The 15,845-nt window shown below is 40.7% G+C and overlaps 1 protein-coding gene across 4 annotated transcripts in view; it reads right to left on the reverse strand.

Annotated features, from left to right (window-relative positions):
• Window positions 1-15,845, reverse strand: part of znf385a (zinc finger protein 385A) — a 73,897-nt gene that overhangs the window by 38,958 nt on the left and 19,094 nt on the right. For all 4 annotated transcript variants that reach the window (XM_088993244.1, XM_088993237.1, XM_088993245.1 and 1 more), the window contains one exon: window positions 356-531. In XM_088993244.1, the coding sequence (XP_088849370.1) occupies window positions 356-531 (176 nt within the window). The remainder of the gene's footprint in view (window positions 1-355; window positions 532-15,845) is intronic.

Below are 15,845 nucleotides of genomic sequence, written 5' to 3' on the forward strand. Positions count from 1 at the left end.
AGCTCCCCAGTTACTAAAGTTTCAATATTAACATTCAAATGTCAGTAATGTCACTGCATTTAATGGGTGTGTGTGTGTTGGTTATATATGGATTGCCTCCCACCTCTTTGAAGTAACATATAGACGCTGATGTGATGTGAGGCAGCCATTTCACAAATTAAAAGGCACACACGGGCGGTAATGCAAAAGCACTGACCATAAACGTGTTATGTAAGCAGTACCAGTAACACGGGCACATCCATTTCAATGCAATTACGTTCCAACAAATAATTTAATCCTTCCAGTAATAAAACCACACTGCGGCAACAACCTGGTGTCATTCAAAGTAGTCCCAGTTTCTCTTTTGGGCTCTTACCGTGTTGAAGTTGTGGAAGAGGGCCAAGGTGTGCGGAGGTGGAAGAGTATGGGGAGGAGGAGGAGGCGGTGTCTCCATTGGGAACGGCAGGAATGGCTTCATGTCCAGGTGGGGCTGGATCACTGTTGGGGTCCGCAAGAATGCCGGCATTGCCGCCCCGCCACGATTGATACCACCTGCACATAAAAATGACATCATATTCAAAATACAGTGAGACCTCAACTTACAAACACCTTATCTTACAAACTTTTCGTCTTACAAACGTCAAATTTATGAAAATTAAACCTTATAATAAGCACTATTTTCACCACGGCTGGCGGAGTGATCTTCGGCGGAAGCACACGACCGAACAGCACCAGAGGTTAAGTTACCAACAGTCCTTATGGAAGGTGACTCTCCTTCCATAAGCCATCAATGACCGTCAAAAAGGTAAATAAAACTTTATTTTACAGCACAGTTCATTTCTTTTATTACAGTCGTCATGTAATGCGCCTCTCTTTCCAAACAGCAATTCCCTTTGACCTTGGACCTCCAACGCCATTCCATCAAGCCATAAATGACCATCACAAATGTAAATAAAGTGACTTTATGATACAATGCAGTGTATTTCTTTCATTACAATACAATAGCACATTTATTATACTTAGAATAAGGTATGTTGTGTGTAGTTTTAAAGCTTATTTAGTTGAAAAGTATATTTTATGGAAACCCGGGAACGGATTATTCCCATTTTAATGGTTTCCTATGGGATTTTTTTTTTTGAGCTACACACTTTTCGACTTACACACTGGGAACCAATTAAGTTCGTAAGTTAAGGTCTCACTGGATGGCCAGCTGGAGTATAAAATGAAAAAAAATCCAAACAGCACATCAGTTCACTTTGTCACTGTTTCACTTCCCCCAAACATACATGCAAAGATGCCATATTGACACGTGGCTCCCAGTGGTCGTCATCTTGACACTTCCCTGCTTGTTTCCTCCTTAGCCTCTGCCAAGGATGATACTGAGGGGGCTCGCACAGCGAAACTCAGCCTCAGCGAACTCTCGGATTAAGCCTTTTAATACCCGCCGCCGGATTGCACAGGCGTTCAAATTCCCTCCATGACTTGAAGCTTTTGCTGCTCTCCTTTTGGGGATTGCGCTGAGCTTCAATATATTCTCTCACTGTGTTTTTTTTTCCCACATGCCCCTTAGAAATTTTTAATCTACCTGCCTGTGTGCTCGCAAGATGTAATTTGAGGCTTTTTCGACACCCCTGCATTTGCATCAAGCGTTTTAAGTCAGCTGAATGAAATCAGAAGAGGTAATGCGACTTCTATAGAAATGATGTCAACTGATGGAGTTGACAAAGTTTGGATTAGCAAGAGGGACTTTTTTTCTGACTGAGTGAAAGCGCTGTCATGTACAAATTGCCTTCTGCTGCGCATCTGTCAGCCTTGAGGTGGTGAGGACTGCATCATTATCTCTACTTAAGTACACTCAAAACACGGGCGCATTGGCAGCATTTTTACACTAGCTGGCTATCTAGCTGCTTACCTACCTAGCTAGCTATCTTGCTAGCAATCTATTAGCTATATATTAGCTAGCTAGATAGCTTTCTATCTATTTGAGTTATTTCGGGTTTTTCTGTGCTCACCCACAGAAAAACTTATCCTGTGACTCTTTCGATGAAATGGTTTCTTCAGCCGTCATCTGTACTTCTTTGAAGGTGTCGGACGTTTCACTTCTTATCCAAGATGCTTCTTCAGCGAACTAAAGTCTTACTGGTAGTATCGGCCCTATATGTATATCCCTACTGTCCGGACATGGCGGTGCGGGACACTGCTATGATAGGTCTCTGCTCTCAGGTTGGGGGGAGCAGAGTACTACACCATGCGGCTCCACCATATTGTCCTGACTAACGACTGGCCTGATTGCCCCACTTGCTCCGGTATCACCTCATCAGCATTGCTAATCCTATGTTGTCTAAGCAAGCTGTTGTACGAACGGTCCAAATTGAACCTCCCACCACCATATCAGCTTAGTGAAGGATTTAGCTTGGTAAGGTAACATAGGATTAGTAATGCTGATGAGGTGATACCGGAGCAAGTGTGGCAATCAGGCCAGTCGTTAGTCAGGACAATAGAACTTGTACGAGAGCTTACACAGACTCATCCTGGGACTGTAAAGTGACCTTGAGAGTTTTGAAAGGTGCTTATAAATGAAATGCATTATTATTATTATTATTATTATTATTATTATTGTTATTACAAAAATGCACTCATTCATTGCCAATTGAAAATATGACTTGGAGCACCATTCCCGATTTTTTTTTTTCAGGTTTTGTGTTTTTCTTGCCGGGGGTGCTGATAAAGCGCTGGTCAGACCTCTGGAAATGTTTTCCCCTATATATAAATTGGACATTTGTAAGTCACATTTAATTAAAACCAGTATAACCTCATTTTAGCTTTGGAGTACATTGTCATATATTTACGGTCATATGAATTTAAAATTATCCCTGTGATTTCTCATTGTAGGCAGAAATCTGAAAATATTTAAGCCCTTAAAAAAGACATCATCCATGACATCTAGAAATGTCAACAAATCACATGTGACTTAAGATCAGCGAGCATGCAACGCAAGGTTCATCAACCCTGAAAGTTTGTACTTTTGTTTATTGTGAAGTGGGAGGTCTTGACCATTGAAATAGGCAGCTGGTTCTCAGGAATGCAAACAAGTTAACAAATACTTGGCTGCTTGAATGTAAATATCATAAGAAAAGAGAGGAGCGAAATTTTGTTTAACAAAGCTTGCATTCAGCTTCTTGTGTAATTGTATATATAACTCTAAAGCATCGAAACGTAACAAAACCCGCCAGCCTGTTTTCTTTATCCTCTGCGAAGTATGAGCCACATTGCAAGAGGAGCTGTGACCATCTTCTGTATCCACGTGTCTTTATTATGATACTGTATATAAGCTCCCAGGTGGCCAAATCGCATGTGTGAACGTGTACGCACCTATACACACACACAAACACACATGAAAGAAGATCACAAGGCTTGTAGACACGCTAGAGAATTGAAGCAAATCTGTTTAGTTCTTCTCATTTCATATAATTATGCATTACTGTTTTCATTGTTTTATTGTAATGTTTTTCATACAGTGCAATATTATTAAAACACATGACTAAAATGTCTGCTTGTGTGCCCTGCGATGTTTGGCAGTTTTTCTAGCACTGAATGAAGACACAAAGACAAACATTCTTGCGTTGTAGACTGCTTGCTTAAAGGTTTCATAATACAACCTGAGGCATTTTTTTTCTTCCTGTTGACTGAAAGGAAATTAATCAACTGTTTTCGTTGACAATGAATTATGAAAAGTTACTTTTTGAGTGATAATCATTTACCTTATGTTGGCCAGATTTCTGCTGGCTTTGTATATAATGGAATTCTGCCTTACCAATGCATACTTTAGCACTTTAAAGGACAACCGACGTCACTTTTTTGTTTCTTAACTGACATCAGAAAAACGTTTTATAGCATCTAAAATACACAAAACACGCAGAATGATTTTTTTTCCATTTTTTTTTTCAAAACACCAATAAAAATGACTTAAAATGTCCAAAATCTGCAAAAAATTGAGCTGCGAATTGGGCATTTTCAGAAAGTCCCGCCCCCAGTTTGTGACATCACGCCAAGACGTCTTGCATTACTTGAGAATCAAAACGATGGATTCAGATTCGGAGAATATGCTTTCTTGTTACACCTCCAGTTATGAATATGATTCAAATAGTTCTGAAGAGGAAAGCATACATGTTTGCAATCGATTAAAGAATTTATTCCATGCCATTTTGAGGCAACATTAGGGAGAAACGATCACCAGAAAAGAGGCACAAAATGGCGACACGCTTCGACACCCTCTTCTGGCGGCTTTTGAGTGTAACACAAGGTTTTCAGACGAAACAATACAGCAAAATACATTGACGTGATGGAAGGACTGCTACAATATGTCTTTTTTCGGTCAGGGGGCGTTCTTTTGTGACGACACGTACGGACTCGTCACCAACTCAAAAACAAGACTTCCTGAATATTCAGCCCGAGTCTCAAAACGTAAAATATAGCTGTATGCGGTGGAATCTTTTTAAAATACACTCAGTAGAAGTCATTTAAAGCCATTTTGCACATTATGGACACAACTTGTCTGGAGACGTCGGTTGTCCTTTAAGGATATAAAGCATTTGCATTGGGAAAACATCCACTACGACCGACCAGTATTTCTTCAAAACAAATTAGCCACACACTCTTATTGGCCTCATCCACTTGCATTTCAATGCATTGCTGTCTTTTGAAAAAAAAATCAAACATCAATTTTTTTCCAAATTTCCCCATTGTGGGACGAATATATTTTCTTATTCTGATTTGTGAATGTACTAATCGCTTAAATAGATGCTATATTTTGCTAAATAAAAGCAATGTTTGAACATTGCTTTTTTTAGAGCCACAGAGCTTTTTTTCAAGAGTTTTGTTCGAGTTTGTGTTATTCATGCGCATCCAGGTTTTACTAGTTGATGGTACACATTATATGTTCAATGTGGGATTGTACCTCTAATATGCTTTGCAATCTTTGCCTCTCTCATGAGAGTTATTAGACATATTGCATGAGGGGAGTAGAAGTGGGAGGAAGGGGATAAAAATGTCACCCTGTACTACAGTATTCTGATTGGCTACCAAATCACAGGATCTAGAGGTCACACGAGCAGGGATGGTATTACTGTACATAGCTTTGGATGGACCGAAAGTGGTCGCTGCAAATGCATCTCCTGCGCAGTGTTGCAGCAGTAGAGTCAACAATTTCCACTGCAGCTTTCACGATGAGCTACAGCCGAGCAAAAAGAAACATTCCTCCAGATGATTTTTCCGTTATCAGTCCCACGGCATAATTTTCAAGCTCTCTCGAAACAGTTTGACCTTGCTCAGGCTAACAATCGTGGATCAGATACTGTATTTTTATAATTACTGCCGCCCCTTTGGCTTGCATTCATCGTGATGACTTGCTGCAGTACTGCATTTGTCCCTCGCTTCCATTCTGAGCTGTCAGCTATTATTAAGTCAAACTTGAACAGATTCATGCACTTCATTGGAGCCAGCACGAGAGCTTTTCCATCTTCGCGTTAAGAATCCGGCCACATCAAAATGTGAGCCAATAGTTGTAAGCAGAGGTGGAACGTCATGGCCTGCAAAGCCTTCTCTGCTGGCGTAAAAATATCGGAATCACCGACTGATGTTCATTATAGTTTGTCCATGAATTCTTATTAAATCAATCCAAATTGTCTTTCAGCTTCCTTTCATTACTTTTCCCCTGTTGCGCTGCTTCCAGATGTGTGTTTTCGTACTTAGGGATTTAACCAAGCAAATTTCAGCCATCATTCTTTACCAGGGTCAGATATCTACCTGGACGCCTTCACAATCAGTTCTGCAGGCCCTGTCACATGAAATGTGTCAAACTGTTGCTATAACCAATCAGATTTTGAGTTGGCAACCCAAAATGGGTCCCAATGCCTTCTTGGAGGCGCTGGTCAACATCAAAGTTTTCACAAACTCTGATTGGCTCGTCACTAGCCAAACTGCTCTGATCACAAGCCGCTAGTAACAAGAACATACAGGCCAGAGCTAGCACACTGTATCTGTAGTGACCTGCATAGGAAAATATATTATTGTGTTGATTTAATAGCAGTTTTGTCAACCCACAATGGCTGAAGGAGGAGAAGAAATGGATTTGGTTGCAGATTTACTGTTTTTTCAAGATGGACTTTTCAAGAAATAAATGGACATCAATTAGAAAGGTCGGTCAGTTATTTCCTGGCTAATGGTACCTTCTCGTGGACTTGTAGTAAATCCCATCACACCTTTTTCAGTCTGGATTGATTCAGAGGTGGCACTACTGCAGGCCGAGCAATGAAATCTACGGTGACCACAAGAGTGACAAGTGACCACAACAGTGGAATTCTGATGTGCGTTCTTGCAATTTCTGCTGAAGATGATTATGAAAGATTTTTTTCAAAAAAAGAAAAAAAATCCATCACTCAACAAGACCACCATTCTGTGGGTTAATTAAAGCTCTCTGATAAAGATGTGAGTGAAGGTAGATAGAGTGATCAAGATCTGTATGATTTGCTTGTCTAAAATTGATGCTAATCTTTTGTGTGCGGATTATGGAGGCAATGCTGAGAGGGCTCAAACGTTTTTCATCTTCACAAATGCTGTCAGAAGTTGCATGTAATTGCATGTATAAGGTATGTGGGCATGCACAGCATGTGTGCCAGCAAGGGCGTGCGTGTCAAAAAGGTCACAGGGGGCTTTGTTACAATGACATGATCTGGCAATCTCCGCTCTGAGTCACAATATGTCCTCATTGAAATGTAAAGTACACAGCGCAGAGAAGACCACACACACACACACACACACACACACACACACACACACACACACACACACACACACACACACACACACACACACACACACACACACACACACACACACACACACACACACACACACACACACACACACATTCACACAATCCCTCAAGCCAAACATTTCCACAGGTCTACTTGCTGGCCAGCCCAGGAGCCAGGAAGAGATTTGACGGAAGGATTAAGGGGGTGCAATTTTGGCTCACGTGCTTTGGGCCGTTGCGTGTGTGCATGCGCGGGCATGTGCATTTGCGTGTGTGTGCGTGCGTGTGTGTGTGCGTGTGCGTGTGTTTGCGTGTGTGCGTGCGTGTTCATGACACTGTGGTTTGGTGAGGTGAGACAGGATAACGGGCATTCCATACTTTTGACACCATTCCTAAACTCGTACCTCTCTGTTGTTCGAAGGCGCCAAAGTAACAGACTGGCAATTAAATCCCCCGTACCTTGATTAAGTTATTTAGGGGGTTTTCTGGGAGTTTTTTTTGTGATATGTGGCAGGTTGTCATTGATGTTGCATAAACCCTTTCATTATGCACACCCTGCCAATTAAAGGTTTAACCTGCCTTAAAATGAAAATGTTCACTATGTTTTGTTTTTTTAATGTTTCCATTTTTGAAGAAAAGTTGCAAATGCAAATTGAGATTGGAGTGATCAGGGTTTTCTTAACACCAAAACGTTTATTTTGAATTTCCTTCGTGTATTTGTAGGCGACCCCTTGAAGAAGATTTGTAGGAAATAAAACCATCCGAATATGGATTGGATCGGATTTACCTTTATTCGTCTCGCAGTGTAGAAACGTACATTTCACAGCAAAGGAAGATGAAATGAATGAAAGAAGTAGAAAAAAGCAATGAAAGAAGTAGAAAAACAAAATACAGGAGCTGCTGGAAATATGAATGAATAAAATAAACATTGATGCATCTTTTAAATGGAATATTCCTTATTCCATGTATATGACAGCTGTCCATGTTAAGTCCTTTGTTGCAGCTTCAACTGTTGTTAAAGCGCTATATAAATCAATATGTATTGTATTGTATTCATAGTCAAAAGAAATGCAGATGACTGTATTTCACGCAGCCGCTTGATGAAATAAAATTGAGTCGATTCAAGTGTGTGATCAAAGTGTGTGTTGTGTGTGTGTGCGTGTGTGTGTGTGTGTTTTGGGGGAGGGGTGTCTCAAACACAGAACTAACTAGTCGCCCAACCAGAGCGAAGATGAAGGCATGCAAGTATGTATTTTCTGGGCTTTTAGCTAAGTTCCAACATGTCCCAACATGCATTCGAGCACTCAGCACAAGATTGGTATACTTAATGAAAATATGCTACACTGGCTCAGTTCCATCGCATTCCTTTATGATATTTATCTCAAATGTATGATAAAAACGTAACCTGTAATCAAGGCTTAACTGGAGACCTGGAACAAAATCATTGTCGTGCAAACTGGCTCGGGCCTCATTTCGCTGTGTTTATGTGGTGATGTGGAGAGCTTGTGTCCGTTTGAGGTCAGTGATGACGGACAAAGAGCTGCCAGGGGCTAATGGGAGACGACAGGGACGGAGAATATCAAGTCATGGCAATAATAGTGTATTCACATTTGGAGTAGCGCATTCACGCATTCATGATTGGTGGCCCTCCTCCTCACTGCCATTCGCGAATTTATTTGGAAATTGAAAATCATGATGTGGTGCTCAATTCCCAAATGTGTTTGGGTTTTGTTTTTTTCTGGCAGTGGGGTGCGTTTCAAGCTTCGGACAGACCTCTGGCAATGTTTTTCACTCCCACAAGGGGCAGCATTTACCTTTTGTCTCATTTCAAGGTCATATAACTCCAGACCCATATAATTTAGAAATTAACTCTTTTTTTCTGATGAAAGAAGAGAGTCTAAGGTTTCTTATGCTGCATTGAATGTTTATATCATCCTAAACCTCAATATTATGTGGGTCTTGCAATTTGAATAAAACTGACAAAAACACTGGCACTGTAATAGACACATATTTACTCATCGTCTGGCAGCAAATGAGTTAAAGGACTCCCTTGACACAAAAACTGTCTGGAGACTCGAATACAAACGTATCTACTGTACCAGTGATGCGCCATCAGGACACCAGGTGTCAAAGGGAGGCAAGGATTTGAACAGACCAAAGAAAAAACAAAAATCATAACAACAAGCCAACGTGAAGGTGAATATCATCGAACAAAGATTGAATGAAAGCAGGAAACTAAAGACAAGGCAACTAAGGAAGAAATGAGGATCACCTGGACAAGACATCAGAATCAGAATCATCTTTATTGGCCAGGTATGTAGAACACACAAGGAATTTGTCTCCGGTAGAACACGCTGCACTAGTATCATCATAAAAACGACATGACAAATAAGTATGGAGGACACTAATAAAGGCTAATCTAATCTAATTGAATTCCTTAATGTAAGGGGTACCTCTCAGGAACAACTATGAGACAATGTGCAAAGTATCAAGCAGACAGTGGTTCAACTAATTACAGAACTGGAGCTACAATGATTATAACAGGATGCTGTTCCACGTGGTTGATTGAGGACACAAGGGTCCCTTTTGATAATCACAGGTGGAGGGCAGGTGGGGATAACAAGAAAGACAAGACGTCTGTGTAAGCTCTCAGTCGTGCAGGAGTGCTCCATTGATGAAAAGGTTTCCTCTGCCGTATATCCCTACTGTCCAGAGGTGGCGGTGCCAGACCTCTGCTGTGATCGGTCCCTGCTCTCAGGTTGGGGGGAGCAGAGGACTATTCCCTGAGGCTACACTGATTACTTCTATTGTCCTGACTGATTATGGTCTATGACTGGCCTGGACAGTAGGCATAAAAATGGGGCCAGAGCTACCACAAAATTTTAGTTCGCTGACGAAGCCTCTTGGATGAGAAGCGAAACATCCGACACCTTCAAAGAAGTATAGATGACGGCTGAAGAAATCTTTTCATCGAAACAAGACAAGACACATGATACTAAGCAATGACATCGTAATTTCACCGAACAAACCAGGTCACCAACCCTGACAAGCAATCCGCTCTATGGTGGACTATCCTACAAGCAACCAAAAACTGATTAACCAAGTTGAATGTATGCTGTTTCCTAGATTTCAGAGTGCTTCTCTATTTGGCTGGCAGTCATTCAAGCTTGCAACAGGATGACAGTGCTGTCCTCAAGACATTCTTGAATGTGATTGGCTGAAGGCAAAAATCGCAGAACTGGAGCAATTCTTTTTTAAGACGAGTGGGTGTGTTGCTTTATTGTGTCTGCCGCGAGGCAGTACTCCAGTGCGGCGTACAGAGATTGGACTTGATGACGAAAGAAAAGAGGGGGTAGAAAAAAGGAGAGAGTCCTCTCAGGGGGAGAACGAGGTGACACAAGGTGAAGTGCGGCCCAATCTTCCTGCCCTTCCTTGTTTTCCACCACACGGCACCTCAACCCCACCTAATAATACTTCCTTCTATCTCCTGTTTGAGTCGCACATCCAATGGGAACAATGGCCAGCAACGTTCTTCCCATGCTCCTGCCTGTGCCCTCAGGTGTGGAATTCTATCATCCGGACCAGCCCAAATGCACCTTGGTGGATTGTCACAAAGGCACCTGATTCTCTCCGAGATTAGACCCACAGCCCTCGGGGAAAGGACGGAACACGGTTGGGCTAATACAGTGTGGGTAATGACGACATTTAAAAAAGCCACACCTGTGCTTTTTGAAGAGCGCCAACAATAATAGGCTAATCGATGAGAAGGTTTCTTCAGACGTCATCTGTACTTTTTGATCCATAGGATATGGATAGGAGGCGAAACGTCCGACACCTTCAAAAAGTACAGATGACGGCTGAAGAAACCTTCTCATCGATGAACCACTCCTGTACGACTGAGAGCTTACACAGAAATAATAGGCTAATGTAGAGTGTTTGCCATTCCCCAAAGGGGGTCGAGGGCGAAATCCCATCAGCCAAAGAGAATGGTGGCGGGCGGGGGTGTTGTTTATGAATATAGAGTAGCTTAACAACTGTGTCCTGAAACATAGCGACCGAAATGGATTGGGTTCCAATCTTTTGAAGTGGTGAGACGTGTTGGGCTTCGCCGTAATATTGCTTGTCATTGCAAAAACTGACATTGCCGCGTCTGCCCCAGCGATCAAAGTCATGTCGCTAAAATTGGCTTTTAAAATTTAAGTAAAAAAGTTACAATGACTTGAAAATAGTGCACCAACAGCTGAGACTCAGAAAAATTTAGACACCCCATCCATCCATCCATCCATCCATCCATCCATCCATCCATCCATCCATCCATCCATCCATCCATCCATCCATCCATCCATCCATCCATCCGTCAATCACTGCCAGCAATGTGCAAAAATGTGTCCACTCCCGTGCCAGGGTTTTTGTCATTGTCACTTGAATTTCAGGGCGCACAGAATACTGACTTTTTGGACTACATAAACATTCAATGCAGCGTAAGAAACCTTCGACTCTCTTCTTCCATCAAAAAAAGTTAAATCCTAAATTATATAGGTCTGCAGTTCTATGAGCTTGAAATGAGGGTGACTGTCCAAAATACAATGCAATACACAAAGCAGTTACATGGAAAAAAGGGAAATGCTGCACCCTTGTGTAAAAGAAAAAAAAATTGCCAGTGGCCATGGCCAGCACTTTATCGGCACCAAAGCATAAAAAATCAAAACCGGAACAAATTCGGGAATGGCAGTGAATTAGTAGAATTAATATCTATTGTCAACACCACTGTTATCTATTAGCCTGTCTATTGTATTTCACATTTTTTTTCTGTTGAGAACAAGCCTCAACAGGTCAAAGCCTCTTTGTTGAAAAATTGCTCACTATCTGCCAAACGGCTGCTTGTTGTCAAGTGAGTTGAATTTATTTTCACCACATAATGCTTGTCTCCCATCTGTCAATTTTCCTTGCTCTCTGATATCCTTCGCTCTGTGTTTTTTTCTTTTTTACAGCATTCCATACACACGGTAACGCAATGTGCTATAATTGTTTAAAAAAATAAATAAATAAAGCAAAACAAGGTCACACATTTAAATTCTCCAGAACTCAGCAAGTACCAAGCAACATGGATTTCTGTTCTTTTTTTGATTCTCTTGCCTGTTTTCCTCGAAAGAGTTCACTTTTTCCCCAAAACACATTTTTTTTAATTTGAAAAATTCCAATTTGCAACCATTTGGTGTGTGTCTCCCTCTCACACTTAAGTACCATATTTTCCAGTGTATAATGCGCATCCCAAATGAATGGTGTATTTTCAAACTTTTTCCATATATAAGGCGCACTGGACTAAAAGGTGCACAATCATTGAATGAAAAAAGTTTTCCAAATAGATTGTATAAACATAAAAGTTTTCCAAATACAGTAAAGTCTCGTTATATCGATATCGGATATATCGATAGTCCCGGTTATATCGACACTATTTCTATGCATGCACGGAGAAAATTACATGCAAACAGGGTCGGATATATCGATAGTCCCGGTTATATCGATATTTTTTCGGACTCCCTTGAATATCGATATAACGAGACTTTACTGTATAAGCCATACCGCAATATAAGGCGCTGCTTTAGAGGCTGGGGTTATGCACGACTTCTTCTATGGTGGAGGGAAATGGAGTTGTGGCTGTTGACAGTAGTTGTGAGAACAGTTGTGGCTCAATATTACTTCACATATAATTCACACCTGCATATAAGGCGCAGGGCCAGCTTTATAACCGGAAAGTAAGGTTTATTTCAGCACTTCTCACAGACAAGAAATGCAGAATCAGCAACATTTAAATGCTCTTCGACTTCCCCTGCTTAAAGGACAATCGACACCATTTTTTTGTTTCCTAACTGACATCAGAAAAACGTTTCATAGCATCTGAAATACCCAAAACACGCAGGCTGATATTTTTAGTCAAATGCAAAACGGCAATAAAAATGACTTAAAGTGTGCTAAATCTGCAAACAATTGAGCTACGAATTGGGCATTTTCAGTAAGTCCCGCCCCCAGTTTGTGATGTTACGCCAAGACGTCTTGCCTTGCTCGAGAATCAAAACAATGGCTTCAGAATATGATTCAAATAATTCTGAAGAGGAAAGCATACATGTTTGCAATCGATTAAAGACATTATTCCGGGTTATTTTGAGGCATCAAGATCGATGTGTAGCGACCCAGAAAATGCAGGAGATGGCGCCAGAGTCCATTGGAAATGGGGTGATTTTTCTCCTCGGAATTTGTGTCAGCGAATATCAAATAGTTGTCTTTGTGCAACACACAACAATTCACCATCATGTTATTTATGTGTTTTCCTTCTAATTTCGCCATCAACACGGATCAACACGAACTTTTCAGACTAAACAAAGTACCCAAAATGCATCGTGTGTCGCTTTCTCGGTCAGGGGCGTTCCTTCTGTGACGTGAAGGTCAGGACTCGTCACTAACTCAAAAACAAGACTTCCTGAATATTCAGTGCGAGTCTTGAAACGTAAAATATAGCTATATGCGGTGGAATCTTTGTAAAATACGCTCAGTAGAAGTCATTTGAAGCGATTTTACAAATTATGGACACAACTTGTCCGGAGGCGTCGGTTGTCCTTTAAGTATTTCCAAACATGAGTAGAATATATTTATGGGTCCCAAATTGGTATGCTAATAAAACCCACAATTGTACAGAAACGTACAGCAGTTTTAGTCAATAATTCAAACACACGCAAACCACTTGGCCAGCAAATTAGTCGTGCTGCTCCTCCAGCCCACATCACCATCGTACACCAGAAGAAGAAAAGAAAGCAAACGAGGTTGCTCAGAAAGAGTGAAAACCAAGTTCAACACTTGGGCTACTTTTAGGTGCCGCATGCCACTGCGCCAGAGCCTCATTGTTATTAGGATTATTTTCTTCCTAACGAGCAGCGTGTCGCTCCCCACTTGCCTTGATTGAATCTGGCACCCCATTAGCATGTTAAAGAGGGGCGGCTTCATCTGTGAGCTGCTGACTGACAGCGGCTATCATCTCTATAATTGGGTTTAACGCTGCAGCAAATGTTGAGAGCAGTGCGGAGCCAGGAAGAGGAGGGATTTGGGAAACTAGAGGGACTGGATTAGGATTGAAAACGGAAGATGGGATGGGGGAAATTAGCTATGTTTCCGGATAACTGTGTGCTTTCAAAGATCATGAAGGGAACTGGGAATCATTGCTTTGAATAGATTTGAAGCTTGTGAAAGCAGAATGTTTTGTTGAAAAAGCCCAGCGACATAGTCTGAGCAAGATGTAATTCTGATGTTACAGCACAGTACAAAACATTGCCCCTTTCTGAAAAAAAAAATAATAATAATAATAATAATACAATTATTTATACCTCGCAATTTGGGAAGATGAGAAATTGGGAGAGTTCTCAAAAACAAATCAAAACATCCTTTTGCCCATATTTGTTGAAAGTGTCAGTATGACAGGATAATAGTATACCATTAAAATGATCCATGTAAACAAAGCAACCCTCTTTGTCAACATCTTGTACCTCTGATTTATTTTTTTAAGATGCCACCATGATGTACAAAAACTTAATACAAACAACCAGTCAGAGACATAAAATGTGACAGCTTTAGTGATAATCTGTCACTGTAGAAACCTTGGACTCTCTTCATTAATCAGAAATTGATTCCTAAATTATATGGCTCTGGAATTATATGAGCTTGAAATGAGTGCGGCTGTCCAAAATACAATGCAATACATGAATATTGGTTTATATAGCACTTCAACAACAGCTGAAGCGGGAACAAAGCACAAACATGGAAAAAAGAGAAATGACGCCCCCTTGTGGAAAAGAAAAATATTGCCAGAGGCCATGGCCTGCCCTTTATCGGCACCCAAGCATGTAAAAACAAAACCCGAACGAATTCGTGAATGGCGCTCTGTCATATTTTCAATTCCAGAATACATTTGTGAATGTCAGTGAATGAGTTAATATAAGGAAACGATTTTAAGCATGTCATTCATTGAAGGTGTGCCTTATATCTGGAAAAAGTTTGAAAATACACAATTTATTGAAGTGGCGCCTGATACTCCCGTGCGCCTTATACACCGGAAAATATGATAAATAAATAAAACATCTTCATTTCATCCACAGTAGTGTAATGCTATCTTTCCTTTACGGCAGAAGTGTGTGGTCGAACTACTTTTATACCTCAACTTACAAACTTAATTGGTTCCCAGACAGAGTGTGTAAGGCGAAAAGTGTGTATCTCAAAATAAAAATCCCATAGGAAACCATTAAAATGGGAATAATCCGTTCCTGGGTTTCCATAATATATACTTTTCAACGAAATAACCCTTAAAACTACACACAACATACCTTATTCTATGTATAATAAATGTGCTATTGTATTGTAATGAAAGAAATACACTGAATTGTATCATAAAGTCACTTTATTTACATTTGTGATGGTCATTTATGGCTTGATGGAATGGCGTTGGAGGTCGAAGGTCAAAGGGAATTGCTGTTTGGAAAGAGAGGCGCATTACATGAGGACTGTTATTGAAGAAATAAACTGCTGTAAAATAACGTTTTATTTACCTTATTGATGGTTGAAGTTTGTAAGTTAAGGTGTTTGTAAGTTGAGGTCTCACTGTACTATGATACGAGCTGGGTGGTGTTGCACCTTAAACTGCAACAATGTCCTTGCTTACGCTGCTTTTTTCTCTTCTGCCACCTTGTTGCTCTCTTCCCTCCAGTAAATGTTGATTGAACAAACATGATGGTACAAAAGTTAATTGGTTCCCAGACAGAGTGTGTAAGGCGACAGAGTGTGTAAGGCGAAAAGTGTGTATCTAAAAAAAAAAAAGATTTCCCATAGGAAACCATGAAAATGGGAATAATCCGTTCCCGGGTTTCCATAAAATATACTTTTCAACTAAATAAGCCTTAAAACTACACACAACATACCTTATTCTATTTATAATAAATGTGCTATTGTATTGACCATCACATTTGTGATGGTCATTTATGGCTTGATGGAATGGCGTTGGAGGTCGAAG

The sequence above is a fragment of the Hippocampus bargibanti genome, linkage group LG01, assembly GCF_051943395.1.
Source record: "Hippocampus bargibanti isolate YZ-2025 linkage group LG01, ASM5194339v1, whole genome shotgun sequence".
Classification (NCBI taxonomy): Eukaryota; Metazoa; Chordata; class Actinopteri; order Syngnathiformes; family Syngnathidae; genus Hippocampus; species Hippocampus bargibanti.